This window comes from Paroedura picta, chromosome 3, assembly GCF_049243985.1.
Source record: "Paroedura picta isolate Pp20150507F chromosome 3, Ppicta_v3.0, whole genome shotgun sequence".
Lineage (NCBI taxonomy): Eukaryota > Metazoa > Chordata > Lepidosauria > Squamata > Gekkonidae > Paroedura > Paroedura picta.
In genome coordinates this window covers 135,813,598-135,838,570 of record NC_135371.1, presented here as the reverse complement: position 1 = coordinate 135,838,570, position 24,973 = coordinate 135,813,598, and the positions used below count along the sequence as shown (strand labels likewise).

At 43.2% G+C, this 24,973-nt stretch overlaps 2 protein-coding genes across 6 annotated transcripts in view; one reads left to right on the top strand and one right to left on the bottom strand.

The window, feature by feature from the left end:
* The window catches only part of DNAH17 (dynein axonemal heavy chain 17), a 127,296-nt gene extending 103,621 nt beyond the window's left edge, over window positions 1–23,675 (top strand). For 2 of the 3 annotated variants that reach the window (XM_077328114.1, XM_077328112.1), the window contains 20 exons: window positions 1,453–1,568; window positions 2,768–2,960; window positions 3,902–4,137; window positions 4,480–4,602; window positions 7,452–7,656; window positions 8,770–8,934; window positions 9,104–9,244; window positions 9,543–9,713; window positions 10,912–11,034; window positions 12,147–12,340; window positions 13,794–13,942; window positions 14,053–14,180; window positions 15,897–16,124; window positions 17,176–17,367; window positions 18,107–18,286; window positions 18,905–19,087; window positions 19,372–19,554; window positions 21,354–21,497; window positions 22,009–22,234; window positions 23,287–23,675. In XM_077328114.1, coding sequence (XP_077184229.1) covers window positions 1,453–1,568; window positions 2,768–2,960; window positions 3,902–4,137; window positions 4,480–4,602; window positions 7,452–7,656; window positions 8,770–8,934; window positions 9,104–9,244; window positions 9,543–9,713; window positions 10,912–11,034; window positions 12,147–12,340; window positions 13,794–13,942; window positions 14,053–14,180; window positions 15,897–16,124; window positions 17,176–17,367; window positions 18,107–18,286; window positions 18,905–19,087; window positions 19,372–19,554; window positions 21,354–21,497; window positions 22,009–22,234; window positions 23,287–23,534 — 3,528 coding nt within the window. In that variant the 3' untranslated portion in view covers window positions 23,535–23,675. The remainder of the gene's footprint in view (window positions 1–1,452; window positions 1,569–2,767; window positions 2,961–3,901; window positions 4,138–4,479; window positions 4,603–7,451; window positions 7,657–8,769; window positions 8,935–9,103; window positions 9,245–9,542; window positions 9,714–10,911; window positions 11,035–12,146; window positions 12,341–13,793; window positions 13,943–14,052; window positions 14,181–15,896; window positions 16,125–17,175; window positions 17,368–18,106; window positions 18,287–18,904; window positions 19,088–19,371; window positions 19,555–21,353; window positions 21,498–22,008; window positions 22,235–23,286) is intronic. The other variant, XM_077328115.1, reaches the window with a different exon arrangement.
* Window positions 22,698–24,973, bottom strand: part of PGS1 (phosphatidylglycerophosphate synthase 1) — a 45,993-nt gene continuing 43,717 nt past the window's right edge. For all 3 annotated transcript variants that reach the window (XR_013229461.1, XR_013229460.1, XM_077328116.1), the window contains 2 exons: window positions 24,616–24,741; window positions 22,698–23,468 (listed from right to left, as the gene is read on the bottom strand). Coding sequence is in view for 1 of the 3 variants with exons in the window: in XM_077328116.1 (XP_077184231.1) it covers window positions 24,622–24,741 (120 nt within the window). In the remaining 2 variants the exon portion in view is untranslated. The remainder of the gene's footprint in view (window positions 23,469–24,615; window positions 24,742–24,973) is intronic.

The window sequence follows — 24,973 nt, the reverse complement described above, 5'->3', positions numbered from 1 at the left end:
TTAGCATATCATAGAAAAGTGGCTAATCATCCATCTTGTTGTGCAGCCCCTCATTGGGACTGTGCACATGCAGACCTGCCAAAGAGAAACTGAACAGAGAACTCCAAGTGAGGTCTAACCAGAATGGAGTAAAGTGGTAACATCACCTTGCATGATCTGGACACTATACTTCTTTTAATACAGCCCAAAATCCCATTTGCCTTTTTAGCCACACTGCTGACTCATGTTCAGTGTATAGTTTACTAAGATCCCCATATCCTTCTCATACATACTACTGCCAAGACAAGTCTCATTCATCCTATAGTGATAAATTTGATTTTTTCCTACCTAAATGAAGGACTTGACATTTTTCACTATTAAAATTCATTTTATTGATTTTAGTCCAGTTTTCCAGCCTGTCAAGATTATCCTGTATCCTGATTCTGTCTTCTGGTGTGTTTGCTACCTCTCCCTGCAAACTTAATAAGCACCCCCTTTATTCCTTCATACAAATCATCCCTGTGGCACTCCACTCTTCACTCCTCTCTAGCTTGCTAGTGTCCCAGTGTAGGGCTGCACAACAAGACCAACGATGAAAACGATGCTCACCTGTAGCTGTTGTTCATCAGTGTCTGGTGTGCAGACACACATTCCTTCCCTTCCTACCCCACTGTGAGTCCTCAACTGCATTTATGTTGGCTCCTTTAAGAGCTAGAAAGGACTCTTAGATCACAGTGCAGTATTCTGTTTCATGTCAGCTGTGGGAACCCAGGGATGAGGGGATGCTCCACCTTTAGGTCAGGTGACCCACTAGGTGGGAAATTCCACGCATGTGAGATTGGGTCGGTGAGTGCCCCCTTCTGAGCTTATCTAGAAAATCTTTCTTCATGGCAGGTTTGCACATGCGTAGTCCCAATGTCACACAAGATGTCAATGAACAACAGTTATAGGTGAGCAACCCTGTTTTCCCAGAAGGGGCTACAGGTATGTCACAGATTCTTGAACAGTTTTAGGGCAAAACTTGTAAAATACTGTCTCATCTGAACACAGCTAAATAAAGCCGTAAAGGCTTTGTGGGAGGAGTTAGGGCGGGCTCGGTCCGGGATGAGGAAGGGTGCCGATTGGCCCCTTCCTCCAGACAGACCATTGGCCTGGCCGATTCCCGCCCTGCTAACAAGGAAGCAACTGCGAGCCGTGCAGAGCGCGGCTCGCAGTTGCTCCCTGCCCGGCAGCCTGACGTGTCAGAGGTGCGAAGCGCCTCTCGCCGCGTCAGGCCGCTGCCCAAAGGAGCCCCCGGCAGCCGCACTCCGCGCGACTGCAGGGGGCTCCCATGCCTAGCACCCGCTGTATTTTAGGTACAGCGGGCTTGATTACTAGTCTTGAAATAAATGGTAAGGTACATAATTTGACCATCTGTAGAGAGCTGCTAACCAAATTTTTCAGAAAAGTAACTGCTGGCCTTTTGTCTTGAAGGATCTAAATGCCAACTTGGCCAATCTGACTGCTGAATTTGAAAAGGCCACAGCGGAGAAAATCAAGTGTCAGCAAGAGGCTGATGCTACTAATAGAGTCATTTCATTGGCTAACAGGTATTGTGGCCCTAAATACTATAGATCTTCCTTTACTTAGATTTGCTCCTTGCCACCACAAAACAAGTTACTCTTTTTTTGGTAAGAGACAGAGTAGGATACTACCGAGCTGCTACACTGATCAAATTTTGGCCAAAGCAAAGAGAAACCAAATGACTTGGTCACTGTTTCCAAATATAGTTTGGCACCTGCTAGGCTATTGGTATCGGCTAATGGTTCCACTAACTGTTTTTGAAAATGAACTGTGACATTCTCCCCCGAGGGTGGAGAAAATGGATCCTAAGACTCTAAGCAGTTTAGAGGACGAAATTGTATTTTTAAAAATGGCATCAGTACCTGATGGTAATAGACCTTAAAATTATATTGAACAGAATGCAATTAAAAGAAATTCAAGCATATTGTGTTTCTTTTTAAAAGAAATCTCTTGTGATTCTAAGGGGATCACTGGGTACTTTAAATAGCTGGAGTCTGCAGTGCTGGGGCTTTGGTCCTCCCAGCTACGGTAGTTGAAAGATCCAACTATAGTAGTTAAAGAAAATGAAGGACTCTTCCCAGCATTTTAAAAAGGAAATAGCCACTAAGAACAGCTGTTATGTGGGCTTAGGCCACTGTACAGAGAAAGAACAGATTAACCTTCCTTGTAACATTCTGTTTGCTGATCAAAATCAGTAGCTCTCCCCCTCCTCCCTGGTGGTGTTATTAGCCCTGGATCCATGAAGCACTCCTTACAATTGAAGAATTGCTGCTTAAAATGTCATATCCATCAGAAACTGATGATGGTAAAAATGGCTGTCATTCTTCAATAATGTTTGGACAGAAATGAACCCCATTTATTGATTACTGTAACAGGCACCCAGATCTTATCATGGTCAAAAGGAATGCTTTCTTGCAATAATTTAGCTATTACATTATTTTAATTTGTAATTTTACAATAATAATAATAACAACAACCTGTCAGCAGTGGTCAAGTATTTGTGCAAAATGTATCTGTGCAAAAGAATGCAAAGCACCCACTACATATTTAAAAGCTGGCCCTCAGCATGCAGAAACTGTTCCCCTTATCTTAAACCACATCTGCATGCCAAGACAGAAGGTTCATTCGGTTCTGAGATAGAACAGGACTAGCACCAAGACAGAGCTGACCAAAATTCCAGGCTGTGCTAATCAAACACGTGTCTCCTTGTGAAATGTTTCCTAAGGCTGGTTGGTGGACTAGCATCTGAAAACGTACGCTGGGCTGAGTCTGTAGAAAATTTCCGCGAACAAGAAAAGACTCTGTGTGGGGATGTGCTGCTGATTACTGCGTTTGTTTCCTATGTTGGCTACTTTACCAAGAAATACAGGACAGAGCTACTTGACAAGTTCTGGGCTCCTTACTTACATGAGCTGAAGGTAAATCTCATTCAGTAGCAACAAGCCCTCATACACTGTGAATTGAAGCTCTGGGTAGAAATGCAGAGGCAGCTCTTTGGACATGCAGAATGGATTCTGTCAAGCCTCTGTGTGCACTTACTGGAGACCCCAAACTAAATTGGACCATCACCAGCCTTGCGCCAAACATTCCTTGGGCTCTAAGCCCCCTTCGGAGTATCCAGGCCCATTTGCTCATTCTCCTCACCCCCCACTTTGATTAATTTATTAAGATTCCAATCCCAGTTCTTCCCTTTCCCCTCCTTCCCTCATAAGTTGGTAGCTGTGCCATCAACATTTCACCTATTCATTTTGGAACATTGATTTAGAAAAAGTCAAGGCCTCAATGAAAATTAATCTTTGGCGTAATCTCTCTTTTCTGGTTTCTCTCTGGGATATTAGTTTTATCTGAGACAACATAGTTGTCATCAACCCACAAAGAGATTACTCCAAAGCCCAGATTTATTTTAGCTTGACAGAAAAACCCTACCCCGCTTTCTTTGTATATTGCTGTTGGGAAAATATTAAGCAGTTTCACAACATATACAGACTAAGTGATCAAAACAAATAATCAGTGGTGTATTGTCAATCACTCTTTCCTCCCAGCCCCTCTCACCTTCCCAGCTAATTGGACCTGGTGTTTAAGCCATTATTTGCCTTTTACCCAATATTAGGATTCTGTTGAGGAGAGACTCTATACCAGTGATTCCCAAAGTGGGCGCTACTGCCCCCTGGTGGATGCTGCAGTGATCCAGGGGGGCGGCGATGGGCCACAGGTGCATTTGGGGGCAATGAATAACTATTAAAATAAAATTTAAAAATTTCCAGGGCGCTGAGTAATATTTTTTCTGGAAAGGGGGCAGTAGGCCAGATAAGTTTGGGAACCACTGCTCTATACTAAGAGAGACACGTTTTACTCACAGGTACCAATTCCAATCACTCCTGGGCTGGACCCTTTGAGTCTTCTGACAGATGATGCCGATATAGCAACATGGAACAACCAAGGACTCCCCAGTGACCGCATGTCAACAGAAAATGCTACTATCCTGTGTAACACAGAACGCTGGCCACTCATTGTGGATGCCCAGCTCCAAGGGATCAAATGGATAAAGAACAAACATGGAGCAGAACTGAAAGCTATCCGGCTAGGGCAGAAAAAGTTGAGTGATGGCTATTCTATGTTCATCCTTTGTGTTTTCCCTTTATTACAAGCAAGGAGCTGATTACAGGTGTAAGGACAAGAGTCATAATATGTGTCCTCCAATAAGGTCCCTTGATTATATATTGGGAGCAGCAGAATATGCTTCCTCTGTCACAGGGTCCACTGTGGATTTGTCCTGCATTACTGAACACTGAGAAATCCATCCCTGAACTGTGAGGCTCCTTTCTTGGAGTGTCAGCATGCTGACTGTGCAACGTTTAGCCCCTCAGCATATTGCAGTAAATATTTGGTGTTCTAAATCACTGTGACATTCTTAAGGGTCTCTTTCTGGTGCTCTAGTTACTTAGACATAATTGAACAAGCAGTTTCTGATGGAGACACTCTACTCATTGAGAACATTGGGGAGACCGTGGAGCCTGTGCTGGATCCTTTGTTAGGTCGGAACACCATCAAGAAAGGAAAGTAAGTGTGCTTTTGTTGCTTTATACCCCTGCTTTATGTGCTGAAATGCTTTTGGACTCTTGGCCCAGTCAGGAGAGAATCTTTATTGGCTATTTTCTTCCTATTAAAAGCATCCGTTGGTGACAGTAGGCTTTGCCATTAATAAGTGATTTTACTGACACAAAGAAAAAGAGGTACCAAAGTTGGCTATAAACTTCTGCCTACATTGGCAAGAGTGCCTGTGAGTTAAGTGACCAGAAGTCATATTGCTGCAGTTTGGTGACATTCCCAGACAGTAGCAAATAACCCCCAAATCTGTTTTGTCCTTCTATAATGAAACTGAGTTTAACCAGGAATATTGTTCAAGTTTCTTAGATATATAGGTGTCTCTACTGCTCAGTTATACAGAACACAGTGGCAGGCTTCCAATTTATAGTGTGTTTTAAGGGAGACAAATGGTGCATCTGCAAGATTCTCATTCTCAATATTCTACACTAGGTGTAGTCAAACTGCGGCCCTCCAGATGTCCATGGACTACAATTCCCAGGAGCCCCTGCCAGCAAATGCTGGCAGGGGCTCCTGGGAATTGTAGTCCATGGACATCTGGAGGGCCGCAGTTTGACTACCCCTGTTCTACACGCTGAGACTGGTGAGGCTCCAGGCTCCACCATCTACCATGGAGTTCAGCTGCCAGCATCCTGCTTTGCTTTCTTCTCTGCTGTGTTTGGGGGAGGGTGATGAAAGTTTGCTAATGTCCTCTTCTCATGGCGGCAAAGAGAGAACTGAGGGGTGACTGCTAACACCTCCCACATCATGTGACTTGCAGGAAGGTCACCATCTGTGAGGGGAGGGCTAAGCACACTTGGGAGCTTCCAGAAACTTTGTTTAAGCTTGCTAGTTCTTCTGTAAGGCAGACCTGCAAAGGAACAGAAACATGTGTGACAGCACAGAAGGCCACTTGATGAACAACAGTTTTGGTAAGTGCAAACCTGTTTCTCCCACCCATTGCCGAGACTGGTTAGGCTCCAGGCCCATTTGCCTACCATAGAGCTCAGCTGCCAGCATCCATTTCTGCTGCAATCAGATTCACAATGGCTGCTGGCTTTCACTGCTGTCAGTCCTGGAGCAGCTGCCAGTATCCACTGCTGGCAAAGCGGCTGCCTGTGTCTGCCACTGCCGAGCTGAAGTGGTTCCCTAAGTGCATTCTCTGTGCATGCACAGAGAACACAGTTATTTTGGAGGGATTTAACACCCTCCTATATATTTTATTTTATGTATTTTTCTGCAAATTTGGGGAGTACCTAAAATTGCATACAGACAGACAGACAGACAGACAGACAGATTTAAGCCTAGTAGGTGTGCTGAAGCAACTGGATTCCCTTCTAGTAACCTCAGGGTACAGAGAGGGATAAAGACTGCAGTGGAGTCCTAGGGTGTTGCATGGTGCAAGATACATTCTTATGATAAAATTTAAACTCAAATCAGGTTGTTATATAGTTTTCTTTACAATCAGTGGTTGGCTAGGCATCAGATTACACTTTCCTTTCTCAACAACGGCATCCTTTCGTCTCTGTCCAGAACCTATTCAATGTACCATGGTACTCCAGTTGCCTTTCTGTTTAGGATAAGCAAACTAATCATTTTTGTTTTAAATTGCTAACTACTGTCTCTTGGCCAAAGGGAAATGATGAGTTTTACACCCATGCTGTGGCATAGCACCATTTTCATACCTTGTCTCCCCACTGCCTATTTAGTTTTGCAAAGAAAGGAATGTAGAGCTGCATCATTTTTCCCTGTATTATTATTATTATTATTATTATTATTATTATTATTATTATTATTAATTGGATTTATATCCCGCCAATCCCTGTAGGCTCATGGCGGGTCACAGCAGTCCTATCCCCATTAAAATGCCCATTAAAAGACTTTAAAACAATCCCAACATGGCGGAACTTATTATTCCCACCCCTGCTATCAGAGCGGCAGGGAGGGTGGGGAGGAGATGCTAGGTCTGGGGGGGGGGGGGAATGTTGGCACTCATTCGTTGACCCCGGCCTCAACCAAAAACCCGGCGGAAGAGCTCCGTCTTGCAGACCCTGCGGAAAGCTGGTAAATCCTGCAGGGCCCGCAGCTCACCCTGTAGCCATTGCTGCCTTAATAGAAACTGTTGGTTAAGAGTTCCCAGAGTAACGCATTACCGTCCTACATATATCCACTTGGAAGGAAGCCATATTGATGTCAATAAGACTTTCAATAAAAGATGTTTTATGACCGCAATATTACTTTCAAAAACTCAGGGTTGCTCCTCATCCCACTTATTTTTAAATTGGTCCCAAAATTACCATCTTATGCCTGTGCTTTCCTTTTTGGCATTTGTACCTGTGTTCCCCTAACTGTAACTGTTTTGCCAGGAGTTTGTTTGTTTTGCCATTAAGAGGCAAAGACTTGCCGGGGTGTGGAAGGTGAGCATGCTTATGCTAGGTCTGCAAAACCAACTTCTTTCTCCAGGATGACCCAACTGGCTTTCTGTGCCCATACTTTTCCCGCAGAAATGATAAGATAAGCCTCTTCTGCCTGCGTACATTCTATAGGGTCAGGCCTTCAGTCTTTGTGCCACTATTGTCCATTTCAGTTAAAATCTGTCATTTGTATTTGCCTATTCTAATCAGGCCTCATTTACTGTATTTTAAACAGGAGGATAATATTGTAAAGCTTAGCTTCTCCGTAATGTCATCTCTTCTAGAGGAAAGTATTAGGATCCTGAATCCATGCTATAATAAAATATTGTGGAAACCCTCTTAATTACTAAAAGCTAGGACCTGTGGCCTGGACAGGTGCATTTTTAGTCTTCTCCATGCTCTAATCTCCAGATACATTAAGATGGGAGACAAAGAAGTAGAGTACCATCCCAAATTCCGCCTCATTCTGCACACCAAATACTTCAATCCACACTACAAACCAGAGATGCAGGCTCAATGCACATTGATCAACTTCCTAGTCACCAGGGATGGACTGGAAGACCAGCTTTTGGCGGCTGTGGTGGCAAAGGAAAGACCTGATTTAGAGGAACTGAAGGTATTGTTATCAAAAAGAGGACAAGTATGACAAGAATTTGGGGGTGGCCATACTTTCACTAACTCAAAAGGAAACCAGATGGTTTGAGGTAAAAGCTTTGGATCTACTGCCCCAAAGCACTTACTACATACAAGCAGGGTGCAGATTGGGAAAACACAACAATGTCTTCATCACTTAGTTCCCATATCTAACACAAGCAATCAGGTGCATAACTGAAAACTGTTTTAAAACAGTTGATGGACAAAGACAACTACTTCCATATCAAAACATGATCCAATAACATACCACTTAGTAATTAAAGGATGGCATGGACAAGTTTTAGATCAGGCAATGTAAGCTCTTCAAGACCTATAAGCAATACTGATATGGGCACGGGGAGCTGTACCTCCACCCTACCCTAGAAGAATCCCTTTTTGCTTGAGTTGAAAAGATATTTTCTTTCCTTTCTGCAATAATTATAGAAATATCAAAAACACTGTTGAGAAAAGCCCGTTTGTGGTTAATGCAGGCTCTCAAGTAGCTGTGAGTATTAAGTGACCATAATAGTTTATTTTATTTATAAACTGCTTCTTATAACCTAACGCTGCCCTTAAGTTTTTACCATATCACATTACAGCATTGCACCGTGGATGAATATACTTAGAATGATATTACACCTTCTTTTCCCACCCAGAAGGCATCTGGATGCTGCTAAACTCGAGCACACTTATGGAGAGACCAGGAGTCAAGCCAGCCTCGTGTTCTTAGTTGCATTTACAGCTTCCCTTGGTTCCTGCAGGGCCATTAAACATTGTTGCACCTGGTTTTTAGTCACACACCTACTTGCCAGCATAAGATAGCAGCATGCTGATTTATATACTATTCAGCCATGTTTATCTGAGGTTCTTCATCCAAATTACTGACTTTAACGATCCTTGCACTGAGGATCACCTGTCTGGTCTGCTTAAATTGTTCAAGAATTATGTTTTATAGTACTATGTAGAGATGGATTTTATTTACCTGCCTTTCTTTGAGGGTGGGGCCTGTAGCTCTTCTAGGTATAGTCCATCTTTGAAGGGACAAGAAAAGGAATTAGCATCTAAGCCCCAACCTTTCCTCTTGTTGCTGAATTAGGCCACTCTCACAAAACAACAGAATGAATTTAAGATTAGCCTGAAAGAGCTTGAGGATTCCTTACTGGCCAGACTCTCTGCTGCATCAGGGAATTTCCTGGGAGACACAGCCTTGGTGGAGAATCTCGAAACAACCAAGCGCACCGCTATGGAGATAGAGGAAAAGGTAAGTAAGGGGTCCTTCATTCTCACTGTGCTATTGTGGCCACAGCTGTAACTCTGAGAGCACAATAGCTAATAAGAGGTGTTTGTGATTTACCAGCCCCAACAACAGAGGGTGGTTTTCGTGGATACTGACACTTGATGTGTTGAAGACTGCTTTTTAATTTATTTAGGTGAAAGAAGCTAAGATTACTGAAGTGCAAATTAATGAAGCTAGAGAGAACTACAGACCAGCTGCAGAAAGGGCATCCTTGTTATATTTCATACTGAACGACCTCAACAAAATCAACCCCATCTATCAGTTTTCTCTAAAGGTAATGGAACCGGCCAGTTGTTAACTGCATTTGCGTAAGACTGCATTGCGTAAGATCTCTGCCTCTCTTAGCAGATGAATTGAGACAGATCATCTCTTCATTGATACGTGTAGCCTGCCTGTATGGCAGGAACTTCTGGGTGAATGCTATATTGATGATTAAACGGTTCAAAAGCCTGGTTTTAACATCAAAGCTTATCTCCTGTAAAAACAAGCTGCCCTGTCTGTGTGGCTTTGAATACAATTCTGAAAAGCACAATCACCTCAGGTCTAAGTCTGAGCTTCTTTTTTTTGGCCAGGCATTCAATGTGGTCTTTGATAAAGCCATCCAGCGTACACTTCCAGCAGATGATGTAAAGCAACGGGTGGTCAACCTAACAGATGAAATCACGTACTCCGTCTTTATGTACACAGCTCGGGGACTGTTTGAGAGAGACAAACTCATATTTTTAGCTCAGGTTGCTTTTCAGGTAAAGAGATTTCATCCTGGTAGTGACTTAAATAAAGTAGAGTCTATTTTCATTCTTTGGTATTAACTGGCATCTCCTCAGCTGCATAGTAATAAGCACTGTTGGGACAACACTTTTTTATACCTAGATTTATTTATTTAGATTTCTATGTAGTTGGTCCTTTATTCTTTCTTCACTGCTATGGAAAAGATGGCAGTGAGAGATTAAATATCAACTACAGCAGAAGCAGGAAGGAAGGAACTATTGTATCCAAGTATCTCCCGCGAAGAGCATTCAGTTCTGCGGGTTCCAACAGGCTGGTGGTCCCCCACCCATTAAAGGTGTGCCTGGCCTCTACCTGATGGAACAAGCTTCCGGAGGAGACACAGGCCCTGTCAAAGCTTGCTCAATTCTGCATAGCCTGTAAAATGGAACTCTTCCACCATGCCTTTGGTTGAGGCCAGGCCACCAGGAACATCTAAGAAACACATACACACCCCTAAAAAAAAAAAACCCACTCTCTCCTGTGCCATCTAGTTCTGGCAACTAATGGGGAGAGCAATGTGGGTGACAGGAATGTATGGGATGCTGATTTTTAGAGATTGCACATAATTTATTGAATTGTTTTAACCATGTTGATTTTATTTTATGTACACCACTCCGAAACAGCTGGGCCGAGAAGGGTGGTCCTATTAATCCAATTATAACTTTTAAAATGAATTATAAGGCCAAGTATAGGAAACCTTCCAGGAAAAACACATACAAGAAAGTAGGAAATATTTGTGGAAGAAAGTTCCTAGTAAATGAAGATACAACAGGAAAGAATATAAAACCAAGACAGATCAAAGTAGAACGCTGACTCCATCAAATAGCTTAGGCAGTGCACTCCAAGCTGGTATGTTCAAAACAGGGACAATTAGCATCCTCAAAGCCTAAGCCTTCTATACTATATGTACATTGACTGCTGAGGTTAGTGCTCAGGAATCATCAGGTTTTGGGATCCCACTACACAGAATGCTACATTTGGCCTAGGAAGACTCCAAAGCCAAACTTCCTGCTGGTGGGATCCATGTACTAGCCTCTGGGTTCTCTTTCTCCTGTCAACAGTAAACCAGGAAGTGAATTTACTGGGATAAGCAACTCCTGCTATTCCACCAGTGGTCTCCAAAAGAAGTGTGGAAACACAGCCCTAACTTCATACTTTCTGATCTTACTCCAGGTGTTGTTAATGAAGAAAGAAGTGAATCCTGTGGAACTGGACTTTCTCCTGCGCTTTCCTTTTAAAGCTGGATTAGCTTCTCCAGTAGATTTCTTATTAAGTCAAGGATGGGGTGGAATTAAGGTTTGTTTGAGAAGTCATCCTTTTTTTAATCCTTTTTTTAATCTTGGCAACTCAGAGAAATCTAATGCAATCCTGTAAGATCCAGTAATACAGTCCTGTAATTGATGGGAGCCTCATTGAGAACATTTAACTATACACACACGTTCTTACACTTTTCTGTTCAAGAGTTATATAAAAGTTATGTAACTACCACCACATTGGCAGAGGTGTATATAATAAGGATGCATATAGGCAGGTCAGAGAGAAACTTCTATGCAGCAGTAAATGTGCAAAAATGGATGAAAGAACCCTCAACTGGAAGAATGAGCTTAGCTCTGTTTCTATAGCTACAAACAGTATTAAAAATTACCATGTTTCATGTTATTTTAGCTGAAATCAGAAGTCTTGGAGACTATTTCCCCAGCCATTCCACAATGCAAGGTTTCTGTCCTATGCTTTCTGTACTGTACCTTCACAATTGTATTGCACCCTCCTCTTGCCATCCACAGATCCTGTTATTCATCTTGGTGGTTTCTGTGTAATGCCTCGTGGGGTCTGTGTCTTCACAGGACTGCCATGGAGAAGAGCTACCAAGCTTATAACAAGTTTCTAGAAGCTCCCAAGAGTGCTCACCCAAAGTCATGTGATATAGGAAGGGCTAGCACTCTCCCCTCAGTTCTCTGTTCACCAGCGCTGAGAGAGGACTGTTCAGCAAGCTGGAGAAGCAGGCTGATGTGTATGAATGGAAAGTATTTGCAGTTACAGGGTGAATTTATTTATTTGTTTATTTTATTATTTGATTTCTTACCTGTTGCTATCAGAAAACCATCTCACGGTGGGCTACAACAGTAAAAAAAACACATATTAAGCAGATTTACAGGCTGCCTCTCCAGAGGGCTGCTGGAGTCAGCTTACAACATAAATAAAAAGCAAACAATAAAAGCATAACATTTTTAAAACCATCAATAAAACAGCTGTAAAATAGTTGATGATCCCCCCCTCCTGTGAAAGGGCATAAAAACTCAGTATAGGAATCTAGGTCTTCTAGAAAAAAATATAGCATTGGTTAGATACACTGATTTAAGCGAGGGTATGAAATACCAACACTAGATCCACAGTTCCTCTGCTCTTAGGTACTCTCTGAAATGGATGAATTCAAGAACTTGGACAGTGATATTGAAGGTTCTGCTAAGCGGTGGAAAAAGTTTGTAGAATCTGAGACTCCTGAGAAGGAAGTATTCCCCAAGGAATGGAAGAACAAGACAGCCCTGCAGAAGCTGTGTATGATGCGATGCATGAGGCCAGATCGCATGACTTATGCAGTCAAGTATGTATTATATACTTTCAAGAACTTGGAGAGGAGAGGCTAAGATTTTCACTCTCAGGAATAAAGATAATTTCATCTTGTACTGTAGCAGGTAATAGGAATGCATTATTGAGATACTCCAGAAACATGCTATAACATGGACAGCACATTCCCAAGTCTAATTTCAAATGTAGATCAAAGAACCTGTCTTTTCTAAAATACCCCCAGGCATAGATCTCTTATGGCTTCATTCTCAAGGAAGGGATACAGGACTGTTTCTCCATTTTCCATAATACTAGATCTAACACCCAATTAAGTTGATGGGCAATAGAGTCAGGATGTGGACTTCACTACCACTGGACAGGCCATGAACTTGGTTGACTTTAAAAGAAGGTTAGAGAGATCCATGAAGATAAGTCCATCAGTGGCTACTAGCCTTGGTGACTAAAGGAACATGTATAGTAGAGACAGCAAACCTCTGAATAGAAGTGCCAGGAGGCAACATCAGGAGTGGACCATAGCCTCTTTACCCTGTTCATGGGCTCCTTGAAGCTGCTGGTTGGGTGCTATGTGAACCAGGTTGCTGGACCCTTGGTGTGATCTAGCCCAGTACAAGTGTTCTAAAATATTAGCCATGACCTGCATAGCCCAGGCTAGCCTGATCAGGTCTCGGCCCTGGTTAGTATCTGGATGGTAGACCACCAAGAAATATCAGGGTCACGGTATACACACAAGCAATGGCAAACCACCGCTGGATGACTCTTCCCTTGAACGTTCTACGGGGTTGCCATAAGTAAGTCGTGACTTGACAGTACTTTCCACCACCATTCTGAAGTATTAGAAGCATGTACTTTCATAATTTTTTCATCTTAATTGTGTACAGTTGCCATGCTTTTCCTGCATGTTTTGTAGGTGACTACCTAATTTACAATCATAGTTATCTTAAAGCCTAAATTAAACCTGAGAATATCATAGTTTACATCAGAATATAAGCCCAGATGATTTATTAAACATGTTTCCCATGTGGAAATTAACTTCAGATGTGGGGAGAAGTCAAGTATACAAGTAATCATTTTCATGTATCTGAATTCTGTCATGAGATCCCCTGGGATGCTGTTCCTTCCCTGTCATGGCTTTGATATCCTCCCATCAAATGAACCCTATTGACAGACTATGAACTATTATAATGATAATTCTTTATCCAGTGGAGGAATGGTTGACCCAATTAACAAGTCAAACCAAATTCTGGCTCCTGATCTGAGAGGGGAGATTTCAAAAGGCCTTGGTCTCATTCTCTGCCTCGCTCATTCCCTCAGCTTTTGTTTTGAGTTGTAAATGGCTTATCCACAAAAAGGGCAAATGTGACATACAATAATTTTCATGCTATTAAGGAAATCTTCCTCAAGTAATCAAGGTTGCTGCCCTAGCTATGAAGCTCACCTGAACCATTTCAGTCCCTGTAAATTTTTCTCAGGAATTTTGTGGAGGAGAAGATGGGGAGTAAATTTGTGGAAGGACGAAGTGTTGAATTCTCCAAGTCCTATGAAGAAAGCAGTCAATCTACACCAATATTCTTTATCCTCTCTCCAGGAGTTGATCCACTAAAGGATGTTGAAGCATTAGGTAAGCCAATAACCCATTTTCAGTAAGTGACCAGCAATACATGAGAAGGGCTTTAAACAACTTAGGCAGACAATGAAAACGCTGCTTTCTGATTCTAATAATTCTCCTAGGTCAAAAGCTGGGCTTCACCATAGACAACGGGAAAATCCATAATGTGTCTCTAGGACAAGGACAAGAAGTTGTAGCAGAAAATGCTCTAGATGTGGCTGCAATAGAAGGGCATTGGGTCATTCTTCAGGTATTTAAATATGAACTAATTTCCCCTTGACTTCACCTTAAAGCTTTGACGGTGTGCTACATTGGGTTCCAGGCTTCCCTTGCATTCACGATATCAAGAGAGAATTTCCTAGGTAACTAATATGCTTTTCCATAGAAGTTGCTTGAGACTATAACCTGATCTAGAAATAATCTGCGGCAAACTGATCCATTTCCCTGGTATATGTTGAACCTCCAAGAAGTAAAACAAGACTTGGCTCCAAAATAAGCGAGGGATGATACCAGTGGTATATGGCAGAGTTTGGAGACCAAGAACAAGAAGCATCCCATGTCATAATGACCCTTATGCCAGCCTCCACACCTCCAGTGTAGTATCCATAGTGTGAAGGCCCTAGCACACAGCAATGATATCATTGTCTCAGGCTGCATTAAAATATCCAAAGTAGGAGCTTAGAGCAGTGAGGGCTAGATTTTGGTTGAAGGAGAAAGGACTAATCAGCCAGCCCACCAAGGATTTATCAGCCTACTCCTATTTAGACTATTATTATATGCTACCATCAGAACACTATTGGGGGGGAAAAGTTTGAATGGCATATGACTTCAGTAAGGCCCACATCATTCAGGTAAATTTGAGCCAATTACTGAAACAATGCAGAAAGCACAGCCATATCAGAGCAGGACATGTCTGAAATTGGGTTATGTTTCCTACCCAAGACAAAGGCAATGTAAAATAGCTATATAAGTAACGATGATTGTGAAGGAGTTACATTTCATTAGCAGCACACATGTCTGGAGGCTGTGGTGGACTGGCTGAAGCGGATTCAGCTGAAATTAAATCCAGCCAAGATGGAGGTGCTCTGGCTCGGTTGGCTTGCAGAGAGACAGATGACACAGCTCCAGGCCCTTGACAGAGCCTATCATCAGGAACCTGGACATGATTCTGGATGCCTCCCTCTCAATGGAGGCCCAGTTCACAAATGTTGCCCACCTGGCATTTCTTCTACCTAACCCAGGCATGGCAACTTGCACCCTATCTCTTGGCAGTGGACCTAGACATTTAACAATCCCCTTTAGACTAGACATTTACTACTTGCTCTGCACAGGACTTCCCTTGAGACTGCTCCAGAAACTCCACCTGGTTCAAAATGTGGCAGCTCACAGGGATCCACTCGAGAGCACATATGATACCAGTTCTCTCCCAACTGCATTGGCTCCAGATTGGAGATCAGATCATATTCGAGGTTTTGGTATTAACCTTTAAAACCCTATACAGTCTGGGACTGGTGTATCTGTGGGACCTCCTCTTCCATCACGCCCCCTCCCCAAAGAGCGTTGAGGACCAAAACATGCTTAGACTCTCCGGCCCAAACGACATGAGACTGGCCAGCCTAATAGTACATTGTGTCAAAGGAGATCAAGGCCCTCTGGAACCTTGATCAGTCCCACAGGGCCCGTAAGGCAAAGCTGGTCTACCAGGCCTATGGTTGAGGACAGAGAGAAAATCAGATAAAACATCAAAAAGAGCTGGCCTTGCTGCTGAAAAAAGATGGAAAAGTGACAACCCCCCCCCCAAGAAAGCTGGAATTCCCCCAAATTTTATTGAAATGAGGCTAAATATCGATGCTTTAAATACTTAATAATTATTAATGGATTGTTTTAACATGCTGTAACCTGCCCTGAGCTAACAGGAAGGGCGGGAAACAAGAATGATGATGATGATGTGACATACCCTTTTCAGAACATACATCTGGTAGCCAGGTGGCTGAACACACTGGATAAGAAAGTTGAACGATACAGCATTGGCAGCCATAGTGATTACCGTGTATTCATGAGCGCAGAGCCTGCTCCTAGCCCAGATGCTCATATCATCCCTCAGGGACTCCTGGAAAATGCCATTAAAATCACCAATGAGCCTCCAACAGGCATGTATGCCAATTTACACAAAGCCCTGGATCTCTTTACACAGGTAAGCAGGCCCTGTTGTTTGGACTCAAGTTCATTCCCAGTCACAACTCAATAGAAGAACTGCAGTTGTTTTTTCTATCTCAAATGATGCCATAATTTCCTTGTATTCTGGATCCTTCATTTACATTTGCTGTTATGCTGCATGATGATGGTTTGCCTTCATATCAGGTTGTCTGATCTCAGGGAATCAATCCATTTATTTAACATGGTCAAAGACCAACAAATTTCGAACATCCAAACATAAAAAAAACACATTGAGTTCTATAAAAGTGAGCAAAAAACCTGCTAAAGTGAGCAAAGCTGGCCGCGCCTGGATTCGGCCAGCCCCAGGAGCTCCCACCCCCAGAACCCAGCTGCGTGGTGCATGCCCAGCCTCGCAGACATACAGTCCCCACCAGTCCCCGAGCCCTGCCCAGCCCACCATTCCACCCGGCCAGCGGCAGTGGCAGCGAGGTGGCAGCAGCAGCCAAGGAGCGCCAGCCTCAAGGCCATCACACACTCACCCCGCCACCTTCAGAGGAGAAGGCGAGGGGAAGGGAAGCCGCTCCGCACCTCGCAAGTCCTGGCTCTCCACGCGTCCTCTGCCTCCCCCCCCCTCCTCATTGCCCCGCTAGCACCTGCTGCATTTACAGCTGCAGTGGGCTTTCCGGCTAGTAAATAAAATAATTTTCCGGACAGTCAAGCTACAGTGGTAGCTCCTTAGATGAGACTTTTAATCTTTAAATATTTACTAATCACAGATCAAAGTCATTTGTTGGTAAGCCTCTGGCCTGCTTCTGGATCCCCAGATCCAACCAAATTTCCCATTGGTAAAAAGGGAGAACGGGATCCTATTGGGTCCTTAAAGAAGCCATGCTGGTATCATGGACCTGCATAAATAAAAGCTATGTGGAATGGCATGGAGGCTGAACTAATGAGAAGAGTTAGGTGAGCCTGAGTGAAAAAGCTGGCTGGAGCCAAGCCTCTCAATGTGTCAAACACACACACCAGTTATGGTGATATTCATTCCCGTATAGAGGCATGGGTTATCTCCTTTTTGCATCCTCATTTAGGATACACTGGAAATGTGCACCAAAGAAATTGAATTCAAGTGCATTCTCTTTGCACTCTGCTACTTTCATGCTGTGGTGGCAGAACGGCGAAAATTTGGAGCTCAAGGATGGAACAGGTCTTACCCCTTTAACAATGGAGATCTCACCATTTCCGTCAATGTACTGTATAATTACCTGGAAGCCAATGTGAGGGTAAGAATGCACTAATTAAATTATTTGCATGGCAAAGCCAATGTTAACCAGTAGCCCCAATGGTCTGATCAATTAACTGCTGGTTTGGTCATCCAAAACCTTTAAGGAAAAGGAGAACCATTATTCTAGATTATCTTCTATCAGTGAGAAAATAGGAACACTGCAGAGACTTGGGGCAGAGAAGTATCAAAAAGAGCAGCTTATGCCCAAGGAGATTAACATTTTGGGTTTCCCAGGATTGTACTAGTAGAACAGATAAAGTTAATCTTTTAATTCAGGATTGCTTCCAGTATCAGAACAGAACAACCTGCATTTGGGCTCTTGAGATGTTTCCTTACCTAGTTGTTTTGTGCAGCCTAGTTTTGCGCCATGCAAAGAGAATGAAAACGATTTTATTCACCTACTCCTAATGTGCTAAGAGCACACACGTCTTTGTCCTCCCTCCCATCATAGACCAGGTTGGGAGAAGTAATGCAGTTTCCACAAGATCTTACTTTGAGCCAACGTGTCTGCATTTGTGCCTATTCATTCAATATTTTCCTTGAAATCATGAGGAATAAAAGTTTGATTTCAATAAAACGTAGCACTGAAGTTCTGTTTTCTGAAACATGTATTTTACTTTACATGAGAAAGCCTTTACATACTTATAAGACAACCAGAGTGATCTGTTATTTTAATTCCCTGCTAGCAAGATGGGGAAGGGCTTATTCCTCCATGGTGAGTTTGTGTCTCTTCCTAGGTTCCCTGGGATGACTTGCGATATCTTTTTGGTGAGATCATGTATGGGGGGCACATCACTGATGACTGGGATCGCAGATTATGCAGGACCTACCTGGGTGAATACATCCGTATGGAAATGTTAGAGGGAGAAATGTTCCTGGCACCAGGATTCCTCATACCGCCCAACTCTGACTACAAGGTGAGAACAGTATGAAATATTTTTACGAACTGCTGAGATAGAAATCATTCATATGTGTGTGTGTGTGCGTGCGCACGCGCCTTGGGGCGGCTTAAAAAAAACTTTTACAATAAATACTCTGAAATCTTTAAAGTTTCCATTTAAACACTGCAAATCACCACGACATATAAACTATTACCCAGGCCAGATGTTAATTCAATACAATTAAAATAATTGGCCCGGTTATGAATGGCAAGGAAGCTCAGGCAAAAGCCTAAGCAAGGGGGTCAGGCAGGGGCCCCTTCCAGATAGTAAGAGTGCAACCTTGGCCTCAACCAAATGCCTGGGGAAGAGTGCCATCTGGCAGGCCCTTCAGAACTTTGGAATTCTGGGGCAAGGGCAGTGAGATTGTGGCCTATACAAGAGATATCCTCACGAGAAATTAAGATTTGATTTAAAAAGTAGTCCCACATTTAGTTGCAGGGTTCATTATGGAGAACAAGAAAAATCAAATTACAGAATATTGTTAGAATATTGAAGAAGTTAAAGGATGTGTTGACAACTATGCAGCTGAAATACCTGCTAAGAAGTGACATACCATATAACATCTAAGACGATGTATAACAAATATTTGTATAGGGATATCATGAATACATTGATGAGAATCTTCCACCAGAGAGTCCTTACTTGTACGGGCTTCACCCTAATGCTGAAATTGGCTTCCTTACAATCACGTCAGAGAAACTTTTCCGCACTGTGTTGGAAATGCAACCAAAAGAGTCAGATGCTGGAGGAGGGACTGGTGTCTCCCGAGAGGAAAAGGTAGGGCAAGTGCCATTTTTTTTTTCTGAAGTGGATGTCTAATACCTGTTTGCTGTTTGAGTTCTTATGTGCAATAAATTTGCCCTGACTATGGGTCTGTCCTTTCTACCACCCAAATCACACTTTGTTTTCTTTGAACTAAAGAATATTTGGGGTATTCTACTCTGAATGCTATCCTCCTAATGTCATGTATTTGTTATTCTAGTGAATTTTAAAAAGTACTTTGCGCAATATTTTGGGAATCTTATCCACCACAAAATATGTTTGGTCTTTTGTAATGATAGGTCAAATCTGTGCTAGATGAAATCATGGATCGGCTTCCAGAATTATTCAATATGGTAGAAATCATGGCAAAGGCACAAGAGAAAACCCCGTATGTGGTGGTTGCCTTCCAGGAATGTGAACGCATGAACATCCTTACTAGTGAAATTAGACGTTCTCTGAAGGAACTAAACTTGGGGTTGAAGGTAGGCACCTATTATGCATTTGCTAGTACTATAATAACAAATGTATTGGCATCTTCAATTGACCTAGAAACACCATAGAGCATCTCGCAAGTAGCTTTAAACACTAGCTCATCAAATCTCTGATTTTTTCCTCTCCTGGTACTCTAACTCAAGGACACTTTTACCTGGTAGACCATGATACTTTTATTTACTAAAACAGTATTGTTTTCCCTGCCAAAATACTGCATATGTGACAGTGTTTATATACACTTGAAAACTGAGAGGCGTTACTTGCTCAGATTCAATTTCTACTTACAGGCAAGTAGTTTATTAATATTACTAGCTTCAAAGCCCGTTCCTAAGAACAGGCCTTGAAAGGGTCCCCTCTCCTGGCCCCTGGCCAGGCAGCTTAAGGTGGCTTTTGGCCGCAGCTCACAGTAGCAGGCCCAGGACAGAGCTCCTTAGCAGGCAGTCAGCAGGCCGGGAGGCCCTCATTAGCAGGCCATGCTTAGCAGGCCAAGAGGCCCTCGTTAGCAGGCCCAGGCTTGCAGGCCAAGAGGCCCTCATTAACAGGCCATGCTTAGCAGGCCAAGAGGCCCTCGTTAGCAGGCCCAGGCTTGCAGGCCAAGAGGCCCTCATTAACAGGCCATGCTTAGCAGGCCAAGAGGCCCTCGTTAGCAGGCCCAGGCTTGCAGGCCAAGAGGCCCTCATTAACAGGCCATGCTTAGCAGGCCAAGAGGCCCTCGTTAGCAGGCCCAGGCTTGCAGGCCAAGAGGCCCTCATTAACAAATCATGCTTAGCAGGCCAAGAGGCCCTCGTTAGCAGGCCCAGGCTTGCAGGCCAAGAGGCACTCATTAACAAATCATGCTTAGCAGTCCAAGAGGCACTCGTTAGCAGGCCCTCCACCACGGCCCTGTGCCCAGGGCCCTCTCCCCTGACCTGCTGGCTCCAGGCACTGAGGTGCATCTGAGAGCAAAGAGGCTAGAGTCCAGGGAAAGAGGGTGGGAGCTGCAGGGGCAGGGCCAAACAGGATGCAGGCAGCGTTGCTGGCTGCACCCTGATTGGCCCTATTCCATCTTGGACAACCGGACACATTCCACTCCCCAGGCTGTTTCACGAATATATAGAGGAAACATGGATAAGGATTTATAACTGGGGACAGGTTTTACAGGAAGCAGACTGGCTTCAAGGGGATAACTTTGGTGTGCTGCACTGTCCCTCCCCTTGCTTTCTAGCCTTCTGGAGAAACTGAAGGGAATACTGCTGCTGACCAATTGGGGAAATCCCACTGGCTTTAAGGGCCAAGGCTGCTGGGCCCACATACAGCAGCTCCTATAAACTGGATAAATACTTTCTCAAAAATCATAACTCCAGCAACAGTATTTGTGTATAGCATCATCCAGAGATGGCCTCAAAGAATTAAAATAATCAGAACCTTATCTGAAGAGAGATATCCCTTTCTTAAGACTACACTGATAATTATTCAAAGAGACTGTATAGCCCAAGCTTTCTCAACCAAGGTTTTGTGCATGGGTGGGAATTTTATTTATATATTTTTAATTTGCTAGACATTTATTGGATGATATTACCATATATGGTCATGTCTACTTCCAATTATAGGCCTGGGGAAGGGCCCTGGGGAGGGCTTCCAATTATAGGCCTGGGCATGTACACACCTGTGCTTCCCAACCATATTCTGCATGATTGCACCACTTCTGGGGTTTCTTAACGGTTAAAAAGTTGAGAAAGGTTGGTATAGCCCAAGAGATTATGACAATTAACACATCCAATTAAAAGCTTTCACCACTACCCCCCTCCAGGGAGAGCTGACAATCACAACAGACATGGAAGAACTGTCAAATGCCCTGTATTATGATAACGTGCCTGACTCCTGGACAAACCGTGCCTATCCGTCTTTGCTTAGCTTAGCAGCGTGGTATGCAGACCTATTGCTTCGAATCAGGGTAGGAGATTTGCCTCAGTGATTACTTTACATTTTCAATCTTCCATGCAGTTGTCAATAGTTCTACAAAAGATTTAATGTTCTAATAATAAATTGTTTCTATTTTTCTATATTTGGTTTAATCCGTAATCTTTGTGGCTCTCACTTGTTTTCCAGCATGAGTTTTTATTTCCCTTTATGTTATTTTTTGAGCCTCTTATGGCGCAGAGTGGTAAGGCAACAGACATGCAGTCTGAAACCTCTGCCCATGAGGCTGGGAGTTCAATCCCAGCAGCCGGCTCAAGGTTGACTCAGCCTTCCATCCTTCCGAGGTCGGTAAAATGAGTACCCAGCTTGCTGGGGGGTAAACGGTAATGATTGGGGAAGGCACTGGCAAACCACCCCGTATTGAGTCTGCCATGATAACGCTAGAGGGTGTTACCCCAAAGGTCAGGCATGACCCGGTGCTTGCACAGGGGATACCTTTACCTTATGTTATTTGTTATAACCTGCTATCATCATTTTTTTTTCAGGAGCTGGAAGCCTGGACAACAGATTTTGCCCTACCCACAACAGTGTGGCTAGCAGGTTTCTTTAACCCGCAGTCCTTCCTTACAGCCATTATGCAATCCATGGCTAGGAAAAATGAATGGCCTCTTGACAGAATGTGCCTCTCAGTGGAAGTTACCAAAAAGAATCGAGAAGATATGACAGCTCCACCTCGAGAGGGCTCCTATGTGCATGGGCTCTTTATGGAAGGTAAAAACTCACTAGCATATTCAGAGATGGAGTGTTCTCATTTAGAAGTACAAAGGAATTTATGCTTTGACCTAATCTATAGTCTCTCCATGGCACTTATTTCCTTGGAACTGATAAAGCTTACCCTTCTATGTGTCCCCTTTAATGACTTCTATTTGGTTCTGGGCTTTGTTCCTACCTCCAGTCCTGTATAAGCTACACAGTCCCTGCTCTTTTCATTTGTATTCTATGCACTAACATTATAAACAGAGCTGCTTCTCTGTGAACAAGGAGGTCTACCTGTTAATGAGTGTCAAGTACAAAGGAGAAAGATACAAGATATATTTATTTGTGAAAATATTGGGCTTTCCTAGGCCAAAAACTGAGGGACATTTCCTCTCTCAAAGTACTAACAGGCTCAGCTAATGACAGAGCTATATTCCAATATACAACAATCAACTAGAAAGCAATCAGACACACACAGTTTAAGTAGCTGCCGTTTTAATTTTGCCAATTGTTAACATGTCAGCAGAGGGCAGCATATGCCCATTTTATAGTCCTTAGCCAGACTTCAATTTTAAGAGCAACAAAGGTAATGGCTTAATGGGGTTGTCTCAAATCTCTGCTTTTTAAAGTGTGGATAAGGCTTGGAATGTAATATCTAAAATCAATGTATCTTTTGCATAGTAACAATTACTTGTAAAGGAGGCTGAAGAAGTCTGACTGTTGCTCTGAATCAAACTATAGACTTATGTTTATATTGCCTACTGAGCTAAAAATCAAGGCATTTGCAGAATGAATATAACACAGCTTTCTACAGTAAAGGAACACTGATCAGAACCTTGTTGCAGGCTAAAAACAAAGGCAGATCTTGAATCTGGCTTTTTAGATTATGGTGGCAACACTGCCAAATGTGTAAATAAATTACTGAGATGGCACCCAGCCTTTAGCCATGCAGCTGAAGACAGAAGGTGGGCAATGTGGGCTCCCTTCCTTCTTTAGCACTTATTGTCCACGAAGCATCCTCTTGGATGAAGCAGAAGGCCAGTTTCAAGGAATCTCTTCTGGTGCAGGTGCCCGCTGGGATATTCAGACTGGTGTTATCACTGATGCACGACTGAAAGAACTGACACCCGCAACACCCGTTATCTTCATCAAAGCTATCCCAGTGGATCGCATGGATACCAAGAACATGTATGAATGTCCTGTGTACAAGACACGCACGCGAGGGCCCACCTATGTCTGGACGTTCAACCTGAAAACAAAAGAGAAGCCAGCTAAGTGGATTCTTGCTGGGGTTGCTTTGCTATTACAAGTTTAATGTTCTATTTAACAGTGACACTCTGCTTATATCCAGAAGTCCAGGCCAAGACAGTCATTTGCAAATTGCCAATAAACAGAACTTTTCTTGGAAGTGTGTCTGATGTGATATTTGTTGGTCATGTGAGTATAAAGCAGTTCATTTCCCATAAGGGACTGGACAGCAATTCAGTCCGAACTGGCTCTGAACTAGCCCACAGGAAAGAACAAAGAAGTCTGTGTGCAAGGTCCATCTGGATTTCTTTTCCATACCCAACTGACAACTTCATTCTCAGTTGGTTTGTTTGCTGCTACAGAAGCATTCACCATTGATCGTAGGGTGATGCACCCAACTCCAGTATTCTGGGTGTCTTCTCCATAGCAATACAAGTTATTTTATAGGACATAATGTATGTGCAACATAGAGAACACTTCCATCTTGTTGCATCCTAAACACATGCTCCACAGGGAAGTCATGGCAATGATAGCACTTCTCCAAAGTTATTCCCAGCTATAAGCAGTAAGTGACTGTAACAGTGTCCTACTCTTCATTCTTCTGGGGCCAAGCATGAAATCAAAGTGTAGCACACAATGGTCCATATATCAAAGGATCCAATGGTTACAGTGTACTGCATAACTTCCCATATCTTTCCAGTCTCCTACGTTAAGACCCCAATTTACTTCAACCCATCTCTCTCACACTGCCCCTCCTGCCTTTACTTGTGTCAGATTCTGTAGAAAAACTATTCCGCATTGAAAAAAATCCTGCAAAAGAACTCCCTCCCCCCAAAACCAGGTTTCTGTGCTTAATTTGGATTGCCCAAGGACAGGATTTTATCTTTTTCAGCACAAAGTGGACACCACCAGATGTGTATATCAGCTGATTTCTAAGGAGAGAAGTCAATGCTAGGTGCTCTTATAACTGACCACTTGGTAGTAATTTGAAACTGATTTTGCAACTATCACAAGGACATTCTGTTAAAGGTGTCTGAGCGCCTGGCTTCATGGTGTGCAGGAAGAGCACTGCATCAGAAAAGAGAATTAAAAAAATTTCCTGTGGACTGATTTAAATCCTTGAAAAGTTATCCAAAGGGTAAGCCTACCTTTTTTCAGAAGAAGTTCTTAATCAAAGGTGTTACCATCTTCACCCACAATTGGACATAGCGATTAGGCTGCTCAAATGTCAAGGCAGATACAGTACTGGAGCGCAAGTAAAGCTCCTCCTGTTCCTACAGAGAAAAAGAATCACCTGAATGTGAATTTCAACATTTGCTCTCCCCATGGTTGGCAAGCAATGGCCATCACTATTCAAGATCCTCAAGCTCTTGGGCAAAGGAGCCTGTCAGTCTCAACTGGCTTAAATCAAGTGCTGGTCATGAACCACAGAAAAGTGAGCTTCCCAATGAAGCAGCACAGATGCGAACCTCAGACTGGCCTGGCAGAGCCATACTTGCTATCTCA